This window comes from Stegostoma tigrinum, chromosome 30 (genome assembly GCF_030684315.1).
Source record: "Stegostoma tigrinum isolate sSteTig4 chromosome 30, sSteTig4.hap1, whole genome shotgun sequence".
Classification (NCBI taxonomy): Eukaryota; Metazoa; Chordata; class Chondrichthyes; order Orectolobiformes; family Stegostomatidae; genus Stegostoma; species Stegostoma tigrinum.
In genome coordinates this window covers 44261019-44285821 of record NC_081383.1, presented here as the reverse complement: position 1 = coordinate 44285821, position 24803 = coordinate 44261019, and the positions used below count along the sequence as shown (strand labels likewise).

The 24803-nt window shown below is 44.3% G+C and overlaps 1 protein-coding gene across 6 annotated transcripts in view; it reads left to right on the top strand.

The window, feature by feature from the left end:
- LOC125465803 (tropomyosin alpha-3 chain) overlaps window positions 1–24803 on the top strand; it is an 86444-nt gene that overhangs the window by 57488 nt on the left and 4153 nt on the right. For 2 of the 6 annotated variants that reach the window (XM_048559665.2, XM_048559666.2), the window contains 7 exons: window positions 2735–2868; window positions 5088–5205; window positions 6322–6392; window positions 6896–6971; window positions 8672–8734; window positions 9495–9564; window positions 24099–24367. In XM_048559665.2, the coding sequence (XP_048415622.1) occupies window positions 2735–2868; window positions 5088–5205; window positions 6322–6392; window positions 6896–6971; window positions 8672–8734; window positions 9495–9564; window positions 24099–24319 (753 nt within the window). In that variant the 3' untranslated portion in view covers window positions 24320–24367. Of the gene's footprint in view, window positions 1–2734; window positions 2869–5087; window positions 5206–6321; window positions 6393–6895; window positions 6972–8671; window positions 8735–9494; window positions 9565–11671; window positions 11941–24098; window positions 24368–24803 lie in introns of those variants that run through there. The other 4 variants (XM_048559668.2, XM_048559671.2, XM_048559667.2 and 1 more) reach the window with 2 other exon arrangements.

Here is a 24803-nt window from a genome sequence, read left to right as displayed (position 1 = left end):
CAACACTTAAAAGAAATTTAGATACGTACATGAATAGGAAAGCTTAGGAGGGCTAGGAGCAGGCAGGTGAGTTTGGGTTTATGTTTGGCATGGACTGGTTGGATTGAACGGTCTGTTTCCGTGCTGTATGACCCTTACTCTATGGACTGTGTTAGAATAGTTGAATCAAAGTGGAAGTGAGGGTATGATTGAACAGCAGACAGGCTGAGGCAGATCTGAGACAGAAATCAGACCTCCTCTTGATATTGCACACTTGTCTTGCAGATAGATATAACACTGAGGTTGCAAAGAGTTGGGTTCAGTCTGGAACCGTGGTCAGGAAGTATGAATAGGCTAAAAGCCGAAAGAACTGCAGATGGTACAAATCAGGAACCAAAACAGCAGGTCTGTGAAGAAAAAAATCAGTTAACCTTGCAGGTCCGGTGACCCTTCCTCAGCACTGAGTTCTGAGTCTGAATGGGTTGGTGGTTAGGGAACAGAGTTTGTGGTGGATACTGTTAGCCCATGGTTCATTTCTTCCCCCCCCCCCCCCCCCCCCCCCGCCCAGAATTTCATTGGAAGCCTGTCATTTAGAACTGTTTGTGGTGCAAGCTTTGTGGGTTTGGAGGTGGTGATGGGGTGAAGCTGGTGGTCTCTGTGTGCACGTGGAAACTGATAGTAAGTGACATTGTTGATGAGAAATAGGAAGGAGATGAGGGAACAGAGGGAACTATGCAGGAAGAGAAGCCAGTGCTAGTGAATTCTCCAGCTCTGTATTTAGATGAGATGGAATGGTGAGGGTGGTCCCATCAGGAGGAGGACAGTGGAGAGGGGTTGGACGAGAATGGTGTGGTGACCATGTTGAAGGCTGCACATGGGACAAGAACAATGGGAGGGAAAGTTCACCTTTCCAAGTGATGCTGGTTATCACTTCTCTGTTTGGCTTTGTTCCCAGCCTCAGTCTCAGCAGAAAGTTTATTCATGATGTCTTGTGCTTGGCGCGTTGAAGAGGTTAGTGACCCACAGAAATATCAGCATGGATTGGTTAATGGAACAAAACCACGGGGTGGTGATAAACGAGCTGTTTTAAGGATGGCAGATTATAGTTGGAGTGCTGTTTGGGACTGCAGTTCGTGTGCACCCGAGGGACCCTGAGTGTTGACTGTACAGTGCTAGGAGGGAAACAAAGTGATGAGGAGTCCTCCAAGGCTACAGAGAGACAGATTAGACCAGATTATGCTGCAATATGATAATTGATCCACTTTAGTACAAAATAAAGCAGATTGTTTTTAATGGTTCAGTGACTGGTAAATATAGGACTTCCAAGGGATTTGTGTGCCTAGAGTTAACATCCAGCTGTAAGAAGCTCAGAGTGTCAATGGTATGGGAACCTTTGTTGAAAAATGACTACAACATCAATGAGGAATTTTGACTTTTCATTGCTTCACTCATGGTGTCCAGGATTACAGCTGCCTGCATGGGAACCTCTTCCTGTTTCCTCTTCCCCTCCACCCATCGAGATCACAAATTTCTGACACAGTCAGTGGAAGTCGATACTGTTGATTGATTCATTCATTCATCTTGGATTGATTTTGTTCAGGAAATAACAATTTTGGATGTAGAACTTGATTCACTTGAGACATGAGGTGTGCTGGGTGTATGCTGTTTAGGAGGAATAATTGACTTTTCACCCCTGTGTCTTGAAGTAGTCTGACCACAGGGGCTTCCTTCTGCTCAGGTATGGCTCCCTTTGTTGACTGGTTGCTTTTGTCCATCTGTGCAGCACTGGGCTATGTGCTGGCCAATGAATGTTGGGCTGCCTTTCTCCAGCAATTCGGTGTCTGCATGTCGCAGTGAGGAAGACTAGGTGTAACTCTGCAAGGCCCAACAGCATGATCCTAGAGGCAAGTTCAACCGAAGTATTCCTGGGCTTGCGGTGCATTTCTAGATGTTGGCAATTGAGATGGGGCTGAGGATGCTGAGAAATCATAATGTACTCAATGTTGAGGGACTGGCTGTGTAGTTATCCATCCCTGCAATGGTGGAAGGTTGCAACTAGCTTCAGAAGGAAATGCACACATTGTAAGTGAAAGGCTGGTTGTTCCTTTGAAAAAGTGGATGTGTTTGTGCTGAGCTGATATTTATTCACACTGTGGTGTCAAAATTTAAGGAAGGCTTTTGTTCATCCGTACACGCAGACTCTTTGGTTAGGAATTAGTGTTTATGCTGATGGTATGTTTACGCACTGTCATGTCTTCATGAGGGTACAGGCCGAGGGTCATTGGTCAACGAAACACAACTTGGAAATGCTGGGATTAAGATTCAGTTCAACACTGTTAATCCCATTTCGAACAGTTTGTAACATCCCTTGAGCTAATTAAACTGCAAGACTCGCTAACTCCTAACAGGTGAAAGATTTAACCTGGAGTGATTCATCCGAGTATCCCACTCACTTTGCTGAGCTATTTCCAAGCACCAAGCCTTTGAACTGTTTTGTGGAATTATCTCCATAACTGACGAGGAGATTCTTCTGAGTGAGGGGTATCTGTTGGATGAGAGAGGAAATGACCAATTAAGGTTGAAATTGTTGGATTCTGCCCGATCTTTGGAAGTTTAACCAAATTTCTGAACCAAGGAGAGGACCCTCAGCCAATCACTCCTACTCTGTACTTTGCACTGTGTTACGGTATTGTGAGAAGAGCACGTCAGGAAATTAATTGGATGCAATCTGTGTCTCTTTGATGTCTTGTTTCAGGCTGAAGGAGAGGTTGCTGCCCTCAACAGAAGAATCCAGCTGGTTGAGGAAGAACTGGACCGGGCACAGGAGCGCCTAGCCACTGCCCTGCAGAAGTTGGAGGAGGCAGAGAAGGCAGCGGATGAGAGCGAGAGGTGAGTGATGATTGATTCTGGAGGACACCGTTAATCTGAGCGAGGTCAGTTTCCACAGGATGACCTCTGAAGGACATCAGCAATAACTTCAATTTAGCACATTTCAATATCATATGGTACTATGCAATTATTGAAGCTTGACATCAGATCTCTCGTGATAAGATTAAGCAAAGAGATTTGTCTTAAAGCGGGAAAAGGATGTGGAGAGGTTTGGGGGAAAAGGGATTTTGGAGCCTGGAATATTGGTAGCTGAGGTCATAGTACTCAGTAATGGGGCAGTTAAAAACCGAAATGCACCAAGAGACCAGAGCAGCGAGGATTTTGGAGTGCAGAAGGTGGGCTGTAGAGTGGTAAAGCCACAGATTGGTTTAGGAACAAAGATGAGAACTTTTAGGTTAAGCCAGTGCTTAAACAGAATCTCAAGTAGGTCAGTGAGAAGCTGATATGTTGATGAGATCTGGTCTGGCTGAGGATGGACAGCACCGTTTCATGGATGGGAATGCTTCAGTCTCAACTATTCCAAAGGTATAGGGGAGAGTTTCAGAGGTGGAAATAGGCAGTTTGTTGTGACTCTGTAATATGTGGTCACAAGCTCATGTTGAGGTCAAATGTTGGGACATTTGTTCAGACAATTGCTGGGGAAATTGATTAAATAGAGACTGAAGTTTGTACAGTGAGTGAGGACAATGACTTCAGTCTTTCCTGTATTCAATTGGAGGAGACTTTGGTCATCCAGACCTGATGTCAGGAAGAAATCTAATAGTTTAGTGAGAGTGAGGAGTCAAGACAGGTGGTGTTGAGATAGAGCTGCATGTTGTCAGTTTACATGTGAGAATTTCCTCTTGATTTTGGGGGTTGCTGTAGGCAAGAATGAATGTATAGATGAGAAGGGGTAAAGGATAGATTGCTGGGTAACATTGTGGGGCAGGATTGTTTCAGAGGATTCTCTTGCTCTGATTAGAGGTGAATGGGACCAGGTGAGAGCAGTACCACCCAACTGGAGGAGGTTGGTGTGCTCACCGTGTCAAAGGCTGCAGGCAGGTTGAGAAGAACAGCAAGGGAATGTTTACAGTCACACAGGACACAGGACGTCATGGATGACTTGGAAGTTCCTGGAAAGCAAGGGAGACAACAATGAGCCCTAGGATGTTGGAAAGGACTGAGAGTTTGGAAACTGAGGTATATAGTGTGCAAGCACAGGGAAGTAAAGGATTGCTATTTTGATTAGAGAGGTGCCAATGGAAAATTTAAAGGACAGAGGAAACATCTGAAGAGAGAGGGAGCAATTTACATTATTGGCTTAATGTAAAGGCTAGGAGGATTTGGGTGAGTGGAGTGAGCCTGTAAGAAGTTGAACTCAGAAAGAGCTTGAGCACAGATGAGAGAGATTAGAGAAAGCTATGAGTTCTTGTCATGATAGTTGGAAGGCCATAGGCTCCACGGTGAGAATTTTGAGCAGCTGTTGTAAGGGAACTAGGTTAGTCTTTTTTTTCCAAAGAGAGCAAGTTCTGTAAAATGCCCCACAGTGATAGAGTAAGGCCTCCCAAGGAAGATTGTTGTTACAACCCAAACTATTCAGTCCTGGCCAGGAAGAAGGGGACCTATGATCTTTTGGGAAGTCTGTCAGTCAGTGACATTATGTTCTTGTTCTGTCCATGCGCTATACTGAATAGAGCAGACAGTGCAATACCAAAGTCAGGCTTTGGGCAAAGTGACTTCGGCCATTTTCTTTCTGTCACTGTGGACTTGACCCTGGTTTGAAAAGTATTCAGTGATGCATTTATAGGGAAGCTGGAAAAAGACATGAGAAAGGAAGAAGTAGAAATGAGTTAGAAAGAGGAGTGGGATTAGTGGGCTGGCAGAGACAAGCTGGGCCGATTGGTCTAGTGGCATTACGTCTGATATCATTCTGTGAGAATTTCTCTGGAAGATGTGCAGTTGAAATTAATTTTAATTTGGGTCAAATGTCATTGATTGTACATTTCAAGAGGAGTGCACCTGTCTCTCATTCTTCCCTTTTGATATTGGTTGGGATGGAGTTGAATTAGATTGAGAATTGGTTTTCAGCATGATTGTGATAGGGCAATAACTGGTTAGTCAGGCCCTCAAAAGGTGTTGTGTTTAATACCATGTGACAGGCTAGATACTCTGTTTCAAAGTATGTCAGAGATGCTGTGCTCACTGGTTTAGCTCGTGTAACCCTGGCTATGTTTATTCAGAGGTATGAAAGTAATTGAGAACCGTGCGATGAAGGATGAGGAGAGGATGGAGCTTCAGGAGCTGCAGCTGAAGGAGGCGAAACACATTGCAGAAGAGGCTGATCGCAAATATGAAGAGGTGAGCACCAGAAACACAGCTCTTCAGGAAGCACTTGGATCCCTGCCCTCAATATGGGAAGCAGTGGCCTAGTGGTACCATCAATAGACAGAAACTCGGGTAAGGTTGTGAGGAGCCAAGTTCAAGTTCTGCCATGGCCCTGCTTAACATTGAGCAGTGAGCAACAGGACGGGTGGTGAAGGGGGCACGTGCAGGAGGTTTTGGGGAATGACCTTAAGCTTACAGAAGGCGGGATCTGGGACACCGGCTGGAGTCTGTTGTATTGTCACTTCCAGAGGCAACGAAGGAATGGGTGAGGATTTCAGATGAAGTGATGTATGGACAAAGTCTGATGATGCCATTGACCTTGACATAGAGCAATTCCATGGATGTGTGGTTAGAAACTTATCTCATTGCCAATGATTACAGCCATGGTTGAATAAACAGACTGTTTGACCCCCTTTAACAGTTGCTAGGAGACATCATTTGTAGCAGGGACAGAATGCAATGACTTCAGTCTTCCCAATATTTTTAATTGGAGGTGATTGCCATTCATTTGCATACTGGGAGTTGGATAAACAGAATGATAATTCGGCAAACTGGAATGAGTGGAGGTGGCTAGATTGAGATCATTGCCATCTGGGTACTTGTGAAAACCAACACTGTGCTTTCGGGTGATGTCTCTAAGGGAGGCGAGGAATAGAATGGGCCAGCAGTAGCTCTCTTAGGGATGAGAGGGAACGGCTCATGAATGTGAAGAGAAGCCTTTGGAGTAAACACTCTGGCTGTGACTGGATAGGTAAGAACTAAACCATTTCCCTAATTCAAAACACTTCCAGTTGTTTTTCTGTCGTTGTTGGACACCCATTTTCCACCTAAAGCCGGGCACAGTGGGGCGGCTGGGATTGTCCATTATTGTTTATGGGGAGAGAGCTTTATTTTACCCTGTGTTAGATCTGAGTTAACGTGGCTGATGATAAATAGGATGGTGTTGTATCATGGTGTAGTTCTGGTGTTGGTTTAAAATAGATGCTGTCCTCCACTGCTGGTAAGAAAGCCTGTTCAGGAACTGTGCATCTTCAAATGGGTGTGTTGCCTGCAGACACCTCTTTGGCTAAACTTATTCACTTTGTATAGGTCGCCCGTAAACTTGTCATCCTTGAAGGAGAGCTGGAGCGAGCTGAGGAACGAGCTGAAGTCGCAGAGATGTAAGTCCCTTGGTGAAAGGGTTAAAATCTTCTGTAAGGATAAAGACCACTCAGTAACTCTGTTACTGTTCTGACTTTAGATTGACAGCTGGTTTCATACAGTTTAAGCTCAATCCCTGCTCTGTGGTGCCATTTGTAGGTGTTTTGGTTTTGGAACGAATTCATTTTTATTGAAACAAGAAATGCTAGAAGAGGACTTTATATTAAATGAGACTACTCCTGTCCAGGAGGCTTTGAGTACCACAGGATTATTGGTCAGGTCACTGAAATGACCAACCTCAATCAAAGTAGGGTGATTTCAGTTTGGGAGGAGTTTTAATATATCTAATAAATATCCCCACCTCTTCCTTTTAACTTGGTCGGTCCCCAGCTCATTCTTAAACAGTTCAGTTTTCCTATTCGTCTGTGTTTCTCTTGTATTCAGTTCACTGAGATTTTATGTTGCCTTTTATTGTGCCCATTATCAATTAACTCTCACTACCCACTGTGTCTTGTTCATGCAGGAAGTGTTGTGACCTGGAGGAAGAACTGAAAAATGTCACCAATAATCTCAAGTCACTGGAGGCTCAATCAGATAAGGTGAAGCATGCCTCCCTTCCTCTTACTCACTCTCTGGAAAAGCTCCTGGTCCCGGTCCCAGTCCCACTGCTCCTCTTTCCTCTCTTCCCCCACCCACCCTCTCCCAGCACTTTGCCACGTTAGGAGTTACCTCTGCAACGGTTTGGAGCAGAGATTCTGTGGTTCCTTTCGCTGACACTGAATCTCCCAAAAATGCACAGCAGCCAGTTTTGAAATGTAACGTAACAGAGACTATAGCCACGTTGCACACAGTACAGTCCCATATACAGCAAAGTGATCAGATAAACTGTAGTTTTTTGTGATGTTGTCTGAGCAGTAAACACCTGAGTACAGATGGGGCCTGGGTTTAATCTCTCATGACAAAATAAAGAAAGTCTCCCCCAGTACTGCACTGGGACATCAGCCTGGATTTCACTGCTCATGGGAAACAAACCTGATTCATTGCAGGTGGAGTGACACCCCATCCACAACATAAACATCCACTCTGACCATCACTGACACTCAGTGTCTACTGTCTTCAAGATGCACTGCAGAAATTTATCAAAGATCCTCAGATAGCACCTTCCTAACCCATGACCATTTCCATCGAGAACGTCAAGCGCAGCAGATGCATGGGAACACCACCCCTTGCAAGTTACACTCCGAGCTACTCGCCATCCAGACGTGGTACTTGTAGGTGTTCCTTCACCAAACCACTGCCGCAGTTCAGCAAGGCCACTCCTCACCATCTCCTCCTGAGCCCAGCATTCATAGTAGTGTGAATAGATAAAGTTGATACTCATCAGGGAATTGGCTACTTCACAGAGAGGTTTAATTTGTTAGCCTTGGTAAAATTCTGCTCAGGAAAGTTCTTCATTTGTCATTTTCTGCTGTTTACTTTTTTCTCTTCTGAGGGAGGTTTGTTGTGTCTGTGTGACGAGTCTAATCTTATGTAATCTCATTTGAAACTTACTTCTCGCATACTAGATTGTTTGCTGCAAGGTGGGAATTTTACAAATGTCTTTGAACAATCAGAGGTGCTGAGATCTGTAACAGCTGAGAGAGAGCCAGAGTGAGGAGTCAGCCATGCTGTTACTCACCCACCCATTACCCATCCTTTCACAAAGTGTCCATCAGCACCAGGTTCTGAGGTTTTGTACCTGCTAACCCAAAGCTCTGTTGCACCCTATCGCTTCATTACCTATGCTGAGTGATGAACGGGCTAGTTAGTCCCCAGTAAATAGATATCATGGTGAATTGGTCTATCCCTGAACAGCCAAACAAGGTCGGAGTGAATTCGAGCTCTTTCTACTCCAAAGCAAGTGGGAATCTCGAGTACGCTCCACTATCTCTCCGTCTCCCATATATCTCCATTGTTGTCTGACTCTGTGCATCACTGTTTCCCTTCCCTCTCCCACTCTATGCCCCACTCCCACCGCCTCCCAGCCTGTAGCTGCCATAAGAATTCTGGAGATGTTGGATGTATGTTGTGGTTGTTGTCTGCTATGAACCTGGATTGAAGCGAGTCAAAGGATTTGAGGGACAGATTAGTCACGACTTTGTTGAATGATAGAACAAGCTCAAGAGACTGACTGATCACCTCCTGTTCCTTAATTCCTGTTGAGAATGAAAGCAAAAAGATGCTGGGAACTGGGTTGAAGGATAATGATTGGAACTGGCTACACCCAGACTGTGTAACTAACTGCACTTTCCATTGACAGTACTCTGAGAAGGAGGACAAGTATGAAGATGAGATCAAGATTCTGACTGACAAGCTGAAGGAGGTAGGTGCTGAACTGCTCACAATGAGCTGCTTGAATTTAATACAACACCTGTTTTTTGTTCATGAAACAATGCAGCCTTGGGTAAGCGAGTGAATGAATTCTCCCCACAGGAACGCTCTGTCTCAATTTTTCATTCCTTTCAGCCAATCCTGGTTAATTAGTAAAGCCTCGGGTGGTGCTGTTATCAGTCAGAGTCACAAACGTTTCCAAATGTTTACAGTTCCTGTCTGCACAATGTTTATTCTATTTCTTTCCCTTCCCAACCCCCCCAACCCGGCTTTCAGAGCGTACAATTAGCCTGTAAATGAAAGGAATGTGGGGCAAGAGTTTTCGATTTTGTTTTCAAGTATTTTCCAAACTGATAGAATACCTTTCTTGCTGGGCTGTTAGAATTAGCATCTCTCTGTGATGAAGTCATTACTTGAGCCCAGATCTGGAACGTGTTTCAAAGAATAACCAGCAGCTGTGAAGTTAAGAATCTGCGGTATACTACAGACCCACAAACACATCAGCCTGTGAATTGACACATTAACCCTGAAAGTCCCAAAATAATTGACCCAACTTCCTGGGTACGTGGTAGGATATCTAGCATCTGTTTTTGAATCTGACCTGGCTTCAATTAAACATATTTTCTCTTTCTGGCTCATCTCCAAAGTAGATTGTATCGATTAGTCACAGTTGTTTGTTGCTGATTATTTTCCCTCCTTGTCTCTTGACTTTTGTTTTAAATGATTCTGTTGATCTACGTTCTGATTCTCAGGCAGAAACTCGTGCAGAGTTTGCTGAAAGGACTGTGGCCAAACTGGAAAAGACCATCGATGACCTGGAAGGTATGAAATCTTGTGTTGATTCCACAAGGCAGTTGTTTTGTTTGTCTGTGTCACTCGATTTCTACTGGCTTTCTATTTCCTGCTTACTCTCTTTCCATCGGTCTCCTCCTCCTGTGACCTGTCCCTTTTTTTTCTTTCTGTCTGCCTGTCTCTCTTTTGCTTCTGGCACCCAACTTGGGCCCTGTTTTATATGAATCTGGAAGAGGGGGTAAGGGCTTCAGTTGAGCAGGAAGCCGCAGGAATTACTGCTGCTTATGTGCAGCGATTAAACCGATAAGTGTGGAAAGCCAGGTAGAAAGCAGGAGCTGTAAAAAAAGAGATGGATGCCCTCTCCGTTTGAGAGGTGCTGGAAGCAGTTCTGTACTTGATGTTGTTCTCTGTATTCAATCACTTAAAAACCCCACAACTGTGTTTTATTTTCATCCGTTTTTGAACCATCGTACCCTGAGAGCTGATGGAATTGGCTGTGAGTTGCCAAACCTGATGGAAGGTTCAGCCAGTCCCTTAACTCAAATTACCCTTCTGTCATTTTTCCAACACTAACTCCTGGAAACATTTGTCGTGGGTGACTCTCCCACTACATGTTACAAGGAAACCTGGAAACTAATTCCCTCCAGTTTACAGAAGAATGTTCAACTATCGCAAAAGATTATAAGAAAAATGTTTGCTTTCCTCCAGGGTTTATTGTCAAGTTGTTTCTTCCCATAGTGTAGGTGTTGTAGTTCTCTCTGTAAGGAGTCTGGACCCATATCGGGTCCGTTCATTAACTGAGCTGGCTGTGGGGGAGGTTGAACACTTTTTTTTGTATTTCACACATTCTAATCTATGGTGTTAATCTTCTTCATTAAAGTAATGGTGAGTGGGGCAAAAATATCTATCTATTTACTCATCTGCCCACCTCCCTGATGCTGCCTGTTTGAAAGAGCTGATTCCCTCTGGTCCTGCACACCTTTCTTCTTAAAATTGTTTCAACTTACCACTCAAATTAGATTGCACTTTTCAAACCGTGAATTTAATGAGCGTCCGCATGGGGAAAGGTGAATATGCCAGAGGAGGGTTGGGGGACGGCTGTGAGCTGGCTCAGTGAAGTGGCAGTTTAACAAGAATGAGACCAGGAGGCACCTGAGTGACTCTCTCACCGTGGAGCCCCAAATTAAAAAAGTGTGAGGGAAATTGGGACATGGGAGAAGGTTGGAAGCAGCGAAATGGGATTGATTAGGGTTGCCGTGCAGTTCCCCCCCCCTCCCCCAAAGGGCTGAATGGCCTCCTCCTGTGCGGTGATGATGCTATCAAAGAGACCAACAGACTCATGATTTGTATGGTGTGATATGTTAAAGAACCAAACCAATCAGATGTTGGAGTCCAAATCCCACAGACTCACTGAAGCTGCAATGTGCCCTGCTGTGAGGGCTATGAGCAGACCTAGTTACTCTGATGGGCTGAGTCCAGATCCTAGAGCAGATCCTTCCCAAATGGTTCTGTGTCCCCATTTCAGCCTTGTCCAGTTGTTGCCACCCCTGAGTGAGAATTGTCAGGCAGAGGGAGAAGGGGAAGAGGCCCATGAAAGCAGGGAATGGGAGAGAAGAATCTGTTGGGAGTGGGAGAGGACTTCTGTGACGACCATTGCTTCCTTGCATCCCCAAATTTCACCTTGAGGATCTACTTGTGGCCTTGCTCCCCCTTCCCCACTTGGGACATCCTGTATTAAGGCATTTGGTGTGACAAAACATTTGTAGAAGCAGTGTGTACCTTTGCCACGAGTGTTTGCATAGACCTGTCTTCAACTTAAGACATTGTCTAAGCAACAAATCTGTGCGGCTACCACACCATCACATTTGAATTTAATTCCCTAACTTTTTTAACCAATGTCAGAAACTATTTTGATGTCATCTTGAGATGTCTTGTTTCTTTTGCTTTGATTTTATTCCAATAATTTCTCTCTCTCCTTTTTTTTTCTGTTGTTTCCATCGTTTCTTTTCACCTCACCTTTATCATTGATTTTATTTTCACGGAACCTCATGTTCATTCCATCATCACATGATTTCTTTCCATCATTATCACTCGGGCACTCCTGGTTGCCCTCTGCCCTCTGTCCCTCCATCTCCAGATGAACTTTATGCCCAGAAGCTGAAGTACAAAGCCATCAGCGAGGAGTTAGACCACGCCCTCAATGATATGACTTCTTTATAAATGACCTTTTGATCTTCTGCTCCATTCTCCTGCTGTCAGTGTTGCCTCGGTGCTCATTTTACATCTTTACTCTCTTTGGCGAGTGCCTAAAAGATTGTAATGAATTGGCTAATTGCACCTGTCCTCCTTCCATGTTACTCTAGATCAACTTCCTTGTGTGAAAATAAAACTGGGACTCTCTCTTGCTGTCTGGTTCCTCTGTCGTCTGTTTATATTTCTCCTCATAATAGTATGTTTTTGTTTCTTTTGACAAAAGTGTTGAACCCAATGCACGAAGTAACTGAAACACTGGTTAACACCCATCATGAAGGTGGATTCACAAGTTGTTACTGAGAAGAGCCTGGGCCTAGATTTTAACCAATCTCCACTGCCCTGTGAATTTGAAAATTTAGAAACAGGAAGCTAATTTGGTCTCTTGAAGAAATCATCTTCCATTTGTAGAAACCCGCACCTACCTTACAAAAGTCTGTATAAGGTTTTTAAACATACAGTAGCGGTTACACTGTGTTAAATTCACGTTCGCACTATCTCTAGGTTCTCTTCATCTGATGAAGTTCCCTTCAATTTCCTCATAGCAAGCTCGTTCAGACAAGGTGTTCGATAATGACCTGATAATCTGTTATTGGTTTGAGGAGTAAATGCTGAACAGGACATCATGGAAACTTCAAAATAATGGTGTAAGGGCATTGCTTTAACATGTCATCCCAGTGTCTATCTGATTGTGCAGTGCTCCCTGGGTACAGCACCAGAGTCCATCATATCCCCAGTTATCCAACTCAAGTGTGTCACTGAGCTACAAAGAACTTTGCATTTATATTAAAGCAGAATGTTGCAGAAACTGAAAAGAATATAGACCTGAAATTACTCTTTTGACAGATGCTGCCTGATTGGGCGAGCATTTCCAACATTTTCTGTCTTTTCCCACTTATGTTTGATCAAATCTCTCAAATTCTACCACACTACATTAGAAATAGGAGGAGTCCATTTCAGCCCGTGTAACTACCCTGCTGGTCTGTGACATCAAGTGTAGCCTTAACTCCAATGCAGTTCCCCACACAAACTTTACTTCCTTTGTCAGTCAAATTCTGCCTGACTCGAGTTTGAATATATTCTATGATCTAGCCTCCACTGTTCTCTGGAGAAGAGAATTTCTAAGAGTAACCATTCTCTGAAGGAAGAAATCCCTCCTCATTAAGTTTTGAATGTCTTATTTTTAAACTGTATTCCCTGGTTCTAGAATTCCTGAGCCACAATGGGAAATATCCTCCCATGTCTGCTCTGTAGATATTGAGTGACTTTGACATTTAATGGGAGCGTAGGCCATGAAGTATATTTCTGTGCTCAGCAAAATGCCATAAACCGCAGTTAGAAGAACCATAAGCTGTTATGTGTTTTTTGCATAGGATTCTCTTTAGCTTTTCCAGTGATGGCAAAGAATCTTCATTATACATGAAAGACAACGAAATGGTTGTTCAGGAACAAGAGATCCTACACTACAGTGTCCCCTCAGTAATAACAAAAAGTGTTATAATTAATCAGAGGTTGATCATTATCTGTGGGAAGAGGAATTTGCGGTTTAACCTTTTCAGCTTGAGGACCTACTGTGTTATGACGAAGTGTCAGACTGGATTACGCTGGTGCTTCAGAACGGGCCATAAACCCTGGGCCTTTGTGACCCTGGGGTGGAGTGCTGCTAACTGAACAAAAGCTGTCTTCCATTCGATCTGCTTACCTGTGTCACTAGGGTGTTCTTTGTAGAGACTTTTGAATACACACATTGCTGTACATTGTAATCTTTGAATGAAAATTGGTCCTTAAGTTAAATCTAAGAAATTTTCATTTCTGTAATTTTTTATATGAATTGTCACCAGCTTGGTAATACATGGAGAAGAGAAAGCTAATTTTCACACAGTAACAACACTCAGAGGTGTTAAATCAATCTGTTTTGTGTTGGGAGACAGTAGGAACACTGCCTCCGCCTGCTGCTATTTCGTGGTTGGTTTCTACCTCATTTCTTTTGCCAACTTACTCACACCCCTTGATAGCATTTATCTAATGACCTATAACCTTCCAATGATCTATCCACCTCTGTCCAAAAGCTACAGTTCAACCCCATCATCGCCAGGTTTTTGGGGACAGGTTTCCAGCTGTCTCTTTCTTAGAGAAATCATGTTTAACCAATTTAATGGAGGTCTTTTGAAGGAGTAGCTTGTGTTATGAATAAAGGAGAGTCCTTAGACATACTGTACTTGGATAACAGAATGAACTTGACAGTCCCACAGCACAAGGCAGGAACTGGATGGAGCAAAGCTTACATTATTAGCAAGGATTGAAGATAGCCTGGCTAACAGAATTCCAAATATGCATAAATGGGTCATCTTCACATTGGTAGGATGTGACAAGGGGCGGTTCCACAGGGATCTGTGCTGACACCTCAGAATTTGACATCAATGATTTAGCTGATGCAAATGGTCTCTGAATTTGCCATAGATACTAACAGGGACCAGAAAGTATGTTGTGAAGCAGACCAGGAAATTGTCAATAGATATAGATGGGTTCATTGAGCATAATGTGAGGAAATGTGTAGTTTATCATTTTGGCAGGAGGAATGATAAAGCAGAGGATTATTACCACAGAATTCTGAGGTGCTGAAGGATTGGGTCTTTCTGGTACCTGATTCACAAAATATGGGAATGCAGGTAAAGTGCATAATCAAGAAGGCTAATAGGATGCCATTCTTTATTAAGATTGGAATGGTACATAAAAGTAAGGATGCAATGTTTCAGATATATAGCAGATTGAGGGGTTAAGTTAGGTGGATATGTGGTCTGTGATGCTAACAGGTTAAACCACCACTGGTTGTCTCTCTGTAATGGGCCCTGTGGACTTCTAGGACTATGGCAACAATGGGAGGCGATGGCCTAGTGGTATTATCACTGGACTGTTAATGTTCTGGGGAACTGGGTTCGAATCCCACCACAGCAGATGGTGGAATTTGAATTAAATAAAATAACTGGAATTAAGAATCAAATGATGATCCATTGCCAATTGTCAGGAAAAACCGATCTGGTTCACTAATGTCCTTTAGGGAAGGAAACTGCCATCCTTTACCTGGACAATAAAATGTGAGGCTGGATGAACACAGCAGGCCAAGCAGCATCTCAGGAGCACAAAAGCTGACGTTTCGGGCCTAGACCCTTCATCATTTGTGCTCCTGAGATGCTGCTTGGCCTGCTGTGTTCATCCAGCCTCACATTTTATTGTCTTGGAGTCTCCAGCATCTGCAGTTCCCATTATCTCTGATATCCTTTACCTGGTCTGGCCGACATGTAACTCCAGACTCTCAGCAATGTGGTTGGCTCTGAACTGCCGTCTGGGCAATATAAGTGCCGCATAGTCATTGACACCGTCATCCTGTGAATAAATAAAGAAAAAAAAATCAAATTATGTGCAGAGACGTGCACGTTAGGTGGACTGGCCTGTGTGAATGCAGAGGGCATAGGGTATGGGGCTGGGAGTGGTTGGGTTGCTCTTCGGTGGGACTGGGCAGAGTCAGTGGCCAAATGGCCTCTTTTCACACTGTAGGGATTCTGCGCTTCTGTTTCTTAGAGCTGGTTTGAGATTGTCTGTGCTATTTGCAGCATGGATCAGCCATGAACTTTGAAATGTCCATGTGTGCCAGTGTATCACACTAATCTGCAGCTCCACTTCTCCTAGGAAATTGGAAGCTTTCTTTAAATAAACACACTCTGGTATCTAAAAGTTTTCGACCTACCAGACCATATCAATCAAGTCATTCAGTTCCCCCTTAAGGCTCCACTTACGCTCTCTGCAGGATTTACCTCTCTATAAACATTAAGTGACTGGTACATGTCTCCAATGTATACACTTGGTCAAATTTAACATGTTTTCCTCATGTGAAACTTTACAAAGGTATTTGACAAAGTCCACATACATAGCATCTATCACAGTGTGTAAAAGTGAGAAGGTGAATAGGAAGGAACGATCCAGTTCCATTAAGACCATAAGACATAGAAATGGAAGTAAGGCCATTCGGCCCATCAAGTCCACTCTGCCATTTAAATCATGGCTGATGGGCATTTCAACTCCACTTCCCTGCACTCTCCCCATAGCCCTTGCTTCCTTCTGAGATCAAGAATTTGTCGATCTCTGCCTTGAAGGCATCCAACGTCCCGGCCTCCACTGCACTTCGGGGCAATAAATTCCACATTGGAAGTTTTCTTTAAATAAACACACTCTGGTATCTAAAAGTTTTCGACCTACCAGACCATATCAATTAAGTCATTCAGAGAGGTCAGTACCCAGGGAGCTTAAAGTTAAAGCCATTGGTAGAGAGATTGGGGGAGGGAGAGGGGATTTGAGAATTCTTTTTCACCCAGACGGTGGTGCTTGGAACTTACTGCCTGAATGGATGGTTTAGGTCAATGGCCTCATAATTTTAAGAAAAATGTTGACTATCTAATTGGAGATGCTGTATGCTGCAGAGCTAAGGGTTAAGTGCTGGCCGGTGGGATTAATTGGCTTTTGCACCTAGAATAGATACAGTGGGCCAAATGGCTGCCAGATTTTCTGTTTGCCCTATCTAGAGTCAGTCAGTATTCCTTTTAACACTGTTTGCCTTTAACACATCCTAGATGGCTTTCTTCCAATAACCCATAGTTTATCAAGTGCTAAATAGTTTTGGGCCAGGGTATGGAACAGCTCAGCAACAACATCTGAGAGATGCCCCAAGTTCCATGTGTACACTGACCACAGCGAATCCAGCCTCTGCACCACCTCTCTCAACTCCTTCACCATTACTGAGCTATCAGACATTGTCATTCAAACCCTTTAAATAAATATTGGGAAAACAGAGGTTGTTGGTTTAAGTCCCTGTTACAATCTCTCCTCCCTAGCCACTAACTGTATCCCTCTCCCCAGCATGCAGGCTGTTACAACCTTCGTGTTGCATTCCCTCCTGAGATGGAGGGATCCCACTCCCAATCTGTGACCTTCTGTTCACTGACTGTGCCTGAACTGTGAAAGCCTACAGGAAGTAAATCCAAAGGGGATTAGAAGACTGCTCCAGGAGCTGTAGTGTGTTGAGAGAGATTGGGGGCAATTCCACATTCTGGGCCCTACCCAAACGAGGTCTCCCTCTTGCCAGGAATTTCTTTATCCCTAAATCAGCAGCTCCCCCCCCCCCCCCCCCAAACAAACACACCCATCAACGCTTGAGCTGTCTCCAGGTCGGAAGGCAAAGCTGAGCGGGATAATAACTGACCAAACTGACGCTGTGTGTCAGGAAAGATGAGGCGAAAGTCAGTTCACTGGTTCTGTCCTCCCTCAACTACTGACTGTGGTGAGGAATGACAATAATATCAGCAATAAGTCCTGCTGTTTCTCTGAATATAAACAAGATACTTGACTCTGTGATACATCACAGTTAGCCTGATCTTGTCCTCACTCAGCAGGTGTTTTCTGTCAGTATTACCAATTCCCCAGCTTAGTGATCCCTGTAGAAACCAAGTGGATAAATAGTTACTCTGCATCCTCTTTCCTAATTGCAATAAAATTATTGAACCTATGAAATAACTCCGCAGAGGTCAATATCATGTCACCAAGTCACCCTTCATTTACATATGAACAATCCTTGACCTCAGTATTGCCTCTTTCAGAGTCAGGTACCAGAGAATTGGTATCTCTGACACTGTCATCCTTTTTATATGCCAGCCAGGGCTCCCTGATTGGGGCTATTAATCTGGTCCAATCAGGGATCTCATTCTGAGAGGTCCGGCTGGCTGACCTTGTTACAGCCGAAACAACTTGCACCGCCCTTTATTCAACAAATAATGTTCCCTCCCAACAAAGTGTTGTTTCTTCCACCTCATGACTGCTTCACACTGATACTTTCTCCATGTGATTTCAGGTGGAGGGTGGGCTGCGAAGTTTGACAGGCCACACTCAGCTTTTCTCCAGGTTCCGGAATCAAGCTGACTCATGCTGCTCACCCCAGTTAGTGCTGGTGCACCTTTACTGCCACTCAGTCCAATGGTTGCTGCTATTTCTCTCCTTTCCTGTACTGGGCGTCCATTTTGAGGGAGGTGTGTGTTGGCCATAAAGGCGTCCTGCCCCACCTATATCGCCTGGTGATTCAGCTCTAGAAATGGCTCGCTGTTTATTATTCCACTTGACACCCATTCTTCTCCCCCCACCCCAGCATCTGATGGGTGTTAGTAAACTATTCAATCACATGGACTACTCCAAAATTACTAAATCAAGGGGCAAACGGTGGAGAGAAAATAAATACAGTAACTGTCACCGGGAGAAAAGTGCAAGCGCTAAAGATCAGCAAGTCTCCTGTAGCTACAGAGATAATGGGATGCATTGGAGGTAATTTCCAGGAGTCCTTAGATTTTGCAGAAGTCCCAAAGGGTCTAATACTAGGGGGCGTGCATTTAAGGTGAGGGGGGGGTGTAAATTCACAGAGTGGCTGGAGTCTGGAATGCACTGCCAGGGGTGGTGGTGTAGGTAAATATGATGGGGGTGTTTAAAGGACTTCTGGATAAAGCACATGAATATGCAGGGAATGGAGGGGTATGGACAAGGGCAGGCAGAAGGGATTAGTTTATTTGGTGTTATTTTCTACACAACACTGGGCTGAAGGGCCTGTTCCTGCGCTGCACAGTTCTATGTTCAATGATTGGCAGACTGCCCATGTAACATCTTTATTTAGAAAGGGAAGGAGACAAAATACGGGTGACTATAAAGCAGTTAGTTCACCATCTGTTATCGGGAAAATGTTCGAATCCGTTATAGAGGATGTATTAACAGAGTAGTTAGAAATACATAATGTGAACAAGCAGATTTAGCATAGATTCATGAAGAGGACTTCATGCCTGATAAAGTTACTAGAGTTCTTTGAGGAGAAATTGAGCAGGATAAATAGAATCATATAATACAGAAGAGGCCTTTTGGCCTACCTGGTCTGTACTAGCAAACATAACTTCCTACTCACACTAGTCCCACTTCCCTGCACTAGGCCTACTCCTTAAGGGGGAAGCAGTGATATAATACGTTTGGATTTTCAGAAGACATATGGTCCCATACTTTAATCAAGATAAGAACTCCTGGTATTGGAGGTGGTGTATTAGCATGGATATAGAGTTGGGTAACTAATAGAAGGCATAGTTAGGATGGCGGCTTGTAACTAGGAAGTGCCACAGGGACCAATGCTGGGGTCACAATTATTTACAATACATATTAATAACTTGGATGGGGAAGGTGAACGTACTGTCGCCAGTTTGGTGAATGACACAAAAGAGTTTGCAGAGGGACAAAGACAGGTTGAGTGAGTGCACAAAACTGCTTATAGAGAGGTGGAATATAACGTGGGGAATTGTGAGGTTAGGCACTTTGGCAGGTAGAATGAAGGAGCTGAATGTTATTTAAAATAGGGAAAATCTGCAGAAAGCTACAGAACAGATCCATGAATCACAAACATGTAGCATCCAAGTTCAGGGGCTAATAGGACAGTGAAATTACAATGAAATTATTTTAAAGGAGTACAAAAATTAGAGTTTTGCTAAAACTTTTCAAGGCAATAGTTAGACCATAGGTGGAATACTGTAAATGAGTTTGGTGCCCTTATCAAAAAAATTGGTGTAATCGTGTTGGAGGAAGTCCAGAGAAGGTTCACTAGGCTGATACCAGGTATAAATGGACTGTGTCATGAGGAGAGGTTGAGTTAGTTGGGCTGTACTTGGAGTCTAGAAGAATGAGAGGAGACCTTATTGAAATGTACAAGATTAGATTCCCTACAGTGGAAACAGGCCTTTGGCCCAACAAGTGCACACCACCCCTTGAAGCATCTCACCCAGACCCATCCCCCTATAACCCACACACCCCTGAACACTACGGGCAATTTAGCATTGCCAATCCACCTGTCCTGCACATCTTTGGACTGTGGGAGGAAACCGGAGCACCCAGAGGAAACCCACGCAGACATGGGGAGAATGTGCAAACTCCACACAGTTGCCCGAGGCTGGAATCGAACGTGGGTCCCTGGTGCTGTGAGGCTGCAGTGCTAATCACTGAGCCACCGTGCCATCCTAATTCTTAGATTTTAGTGTCTTTTGCAGGTTAGGTGTGGAAAGGTTGTTTCTCCTTGTGAGAGAGTCTAGGATAAGAAGGCAAAATCTCAAGTTTTAGGAGTCACCCATTTAAGACCGAGATGAGGAGTAATTTCTTCCCACTGAGGGGAGTGAATCTGTAGAATTTTTTCTACCACAGGGGGCTGTTGAGGCTGGGTCATTAAGTGTATTCAATGCTGACATTTAAGTCAGTGAGACGAATCGAAGGTTTTAGAGAAAAGGCAGGAATGTGGAATTGAAGATTATTAGATCAGTTGTGACCTCATTGACTCTGCTCCACCATACAATGGGCTGAATGGCCTGTTTCTGCTCCTAGTTATTATGATACAATGCTCTCTTTGCCTGAAGTCCAACCCAGCACATTCCCAAAGCTGTTGGCGTGAACACAATCCCCAGCTTCCCTCTCTAAAGAGGGGACACAAGAGTCCCTCTCAGTCTCCTCTGGACGAGCAGCCAGGAGCTAGCTCTGGCATTGTTCTCCGTATAGGCTGAGGATCATTGGAAAATCCATTCACTGCCTGGGCTCACTGTCAGACTTCCTTCATCCCAGGATCAGTCCATAGGATTCAGTGAAGGTGCTGACTTCTTCCAGATGCTGATGTCCAGTTGAAAGCTTCAAGCTCCAGACTGACAGATTTATTGCGAAGTAATTGTCTCTGAGGAATATCAAGTAAACATGGTACAATAAAGTTGGGACACAGAGTAGTCATGGTGGCTAGATTAGATTAGAGAGTCTGACTGGCCCAGTGTAGGTATCACAATTTGAGCTGTTTTTAAGGGTGTGACGCTGGTGTCTGGGGACTTGTTTGCCGGGGGGACCAGAATAGAGATCACAATCTCAGTTAGAGCCTGCTCCTTCCAGGGTGGGAAGAGGAATTGCTTTACATGCAGCCCAGGTGAAAGCTGGAACTCTCCTCCCTAACTGATGTTGATTCTGGCAACCCTTTGGAATTTTCAAGGCTGGATTGAAATGCAGTTCGGCTGCAGTCCAACCCTAATTCTAATACTCCTGAACAAGTAACATTCATTGCAGACCTCAACACTTGCCAGATCATCATTGTCTTCAGCATCTGGAAGAAGTCAGCAACTTCACTGAATCCTGTGGACCGATCCTGGGAATGAGGGAAGTCTGATAGTACACCCAGGCAGGAAAATAGTGAGCATTTTGGAAACAGTCTGCTATTAATCCACAGCTGCTAATCACCCCTCACCCTCAAGTGAATTGGGAAAGGTATGGTTCAACACTTTGCAATGAGCTGTCATTAGGAAAAGTCTATTTCTTTCATTCAATGAAATTACAGGCTGGATAGAAAAATTGCTTTGTTTTTAGTTTTGCAATTGCTGTCTGTTTTGAGCACTTGTTGTCTGGAGTAGTTGGAGACCCATTCACCTCACCAGAGGCCATCACTATTGCTGAATGTCTCAACCATCCTTTTTTCAAATCCCATGTCTTTCTCCTATCTCACAGCTTATCCTGGTTATTCATTCTGCAGCTTTTATCCAGCACTCAAATTTACACTATAATGCACCATGGGGGAATGTGTTTGAGTATTTACACAAACACTTACCTGGAAAGTGCATCTCCCACCTTCTGAGCAATTATATTTATATCTCATTACAAAAGTAGTGTCACATGGTAGGGGTGGCTCAGTCCCTTGTTGTAAATGTTATTGGTGTTTGAAAGTGGACAGCCTGCATTCCCGACTGTTCATTGCATATCCCTGACTGATGCTTGGAGATTAGATTCCCTACAGTGTGGAAACAGGCCCTTCGGCCCAACAAGTCCACACCGCCCCTTGAAGAATCCCACCCAGACCCACCCCCCTATACCCCACACACCTCTGAACACTACGGACAATTTAGCATTGCTAATCCACCTACTCTGCACATTTTTGGACTGTAGGAGGAAACCGGAGCACCCGGAGGGAACCCACGCAGATGCTGGGAGAATGTGCAAACTCCACACAGACGGTCGCCAGAGGCTGGAATTGAACCTGGGTCCCTGGCACTGTGAGGCTGCAGTGCTAACCACTGAGCCACTGTGCCGATTAGAATAGTTTTTCTGAGGCCCGGCCTGTTTCCTGGAGGAAGGCAGTTAATATGTGTTGTGTTTCAGACTAGCAGGGGGTATACTCTCTATAGTAGAGGGCAGGACTGTTTTAGGAATATAACACAGAGCCCACACCAAATGGAAACTAATTTTGTGTCTGTCTTGTGTATTAGTTTCAATTGTGGCATTCTTTAGACTATTAACCTCTCAAAGTTTCTTTCTTCATTTGTTTGTGCAATGAGATCATCACTGGCTCAGCCATCATTTATTGCCCCGAAGACAGTTGCGGGTCATAAAACATGGGATCAGACCCTTTCGCCCAATTCGTCCATGCCAACCAAGTTTCCCATTAGCCCATATCCTTTCAAACTTTTCCTATTCATGTAGCTGTCCAGGTGTCTTCTAAACGCTGTAACTGTACCTGCATCTACTACTTCCTCTTGCAGTTCGTTCCATACACAAACCACCCTCTGAAAAAAATTACCCCTCAGGTCCCTTTTAAATCTTACCCTTCTCACCTTAAGATTTTGCTGTCTAGTTCTAAACTCCCCCCACCCTGAGGGAAAGGCCTTGGCTATTCACCTCATCTATGTCCCTCATGATTTTATAAACCTCCAGGTCGCCCCTCAACCTGCTACACTCCAGTGAGAAATGTCCCGCCCTGTCTGTATAACTCAAAACCCTCCAGTCCTGAAAGCATCCTGGTGAATCTTCCATGCACCCTCTCCAATTTAATAATATCCATGACAAGGTAAGGGTAACAGATTTCCTTCCCTAAAGGATCTTAATGAATCCGGTGGATTTTTTTATAACGATTGACAGTGGTCAGCTTTAGAATTTCATTGTAGATTTTTATTGAGCTCAGATCATGCCCACTGCCATGATGGGATTTGAACCCATATCTCCAGAGTGACAGCCTGGTGTTCTAGATTAATAGTCCAGTGACACTGCCTGCCCAGTGAGGAACATGAATGCTTTTGGGGTTATCGAGTAAGGAGGCCAGCCCAGGCTGTGTTCTAGAACAGCCTGTGGGATCTGAACCAATTCATTGGAAACTTCACTGACCAGGGAATAGAACACTTGCCATGAATTCATCTGAACCAGAGAAAGAAACCAGTGGCTAATTATTGGCCTTTTCTTTGGGAAGTGGAAGGAAGGGTGGGTTCAAACTGGTGAAGGAGGCCTCCAGGCAGGCCTGTCCCATGTCTCTGCAGTTAATCAGTGAGAAGCCAATAGTTTTAGAGAGTAGCCAAACCTTCCTGAAATGCAACATCATCCTTAATGGTTACTGTACTGTTCTGTTCTGAGCCAGTAACCTGTGCAGGAGACTGCTCTGAGTGTGGGGCTCACAGTACTGGGGTCTGGGAGTGCTGAGCCACGTGTCTCCGAGCTGATGTTTTATACCAGTAAGTTTGTCTGGGACTAGACTGTACTGTGCTGGACCCTGCCAGTGACTCAGCAGCACACCATCGGTGGTAAAAGAGAATGGGAGGCCTTCCCAAAGACTTTCACAGCCAATCAACATCTATTGAAACAGGTTGCTACTGTTTAGGAAGCTATTAAGACCAATTTGTGCGCAGCGAGATCCCACAAACAGCACTGCGGTAGTAGCTAGGGAAATCTGCTTCAGTGATAGTCGTTGAGGGGTAAGCATTGAGGGGACTGAGGCCAAACTCCCGATCATCCTGAAAATAGTGACCAGAGGTGTTTCACTTTCCGAGAGAGTGCACGGTCTTGATGTAACATCTGCCTAAAAATCCCCACCATGTTCCAATGCAGCACTCCCAGTGCTGGTCTGAAGTGACAACCTGTTCTGTGTGCTCAGGTCTTTGTTGACTGGGACTTGAGCTCACAGCCTTGTGGCGCAAGAATGGGTGAAACCACTAAACGAAAGAGATGGTGAGAACTCCTGGCTACTGTTGCCTATTGGAAATCCATTCAGCCAATGTTTTGTTACTAATAGAACGTGTCACTGACTTGTGTACAAGCTAGCAGAGTATCCAGCCTGTGGCTGTCTTGGTGGGGGAGGGGTGTGAATATGTGAAGAGATTTTAATCAGTTCATAGACGTTAGTTTAACACTGAGAACTGAGACGGTGTTATCTGTGAAGTCTGCTTTCACATTCCTTTTTTTGCTACTAGATAAAGCTTGTGTGAAGATACCCATGAGGAATGGGTTTTCAGATGAGATGAGACATATTCATAATGTACTGCACTTTCTAGAATTGCTGCTGAACTTTGCTACGCCATCATCTGCAATTCCTCCTGTTCTTCAACTTAGCGTGCTTCTCTCTCGTTTCAACTTTCCTCTATCCCTCTCTTCCTGGTTAAACAACTGTATGGCACCCTGCTGGAGTGAGTGAGCTTGGTCAGCTGTTACTGGGTCAAGCCTGTCTAAGGCTGGTTTTTTGGTAAGTGGTCAGTCTTTTAGAAATGGCCTGTTTCTGCTCGAGCCAGATTGAACATCCTGTCACGTTGCTCTAAGATCTTCATGATACAGGCATTAATCTCACTTTGTTCTCCATAGTCACTAACTTTAAAACTCCTCACCAAAAGCTGGTAACTCTGTTGTGTCACTTAGCACAGAGAGTTCCGGAGACTGTGCGGAAGGGTGAGTTCAGTAGTAACCCATCTAATACGAGCTGAGCTGAAATCCAAGTGAAGGTTGGAAACCATTTCTATGTCAGTGGAGAGTAAATGAACTAAATTTCAGTCGAATGGTTAAAGGGCGTTGACCAACAGCACAAACACCATCTAAAATAGACTGTACATTGACCGTATCAATCAGTCGACTGGTTGGTGGCTTTCGTGCTTTAGTTGGATGGGTGTTGGGCAGTGTATGGGATG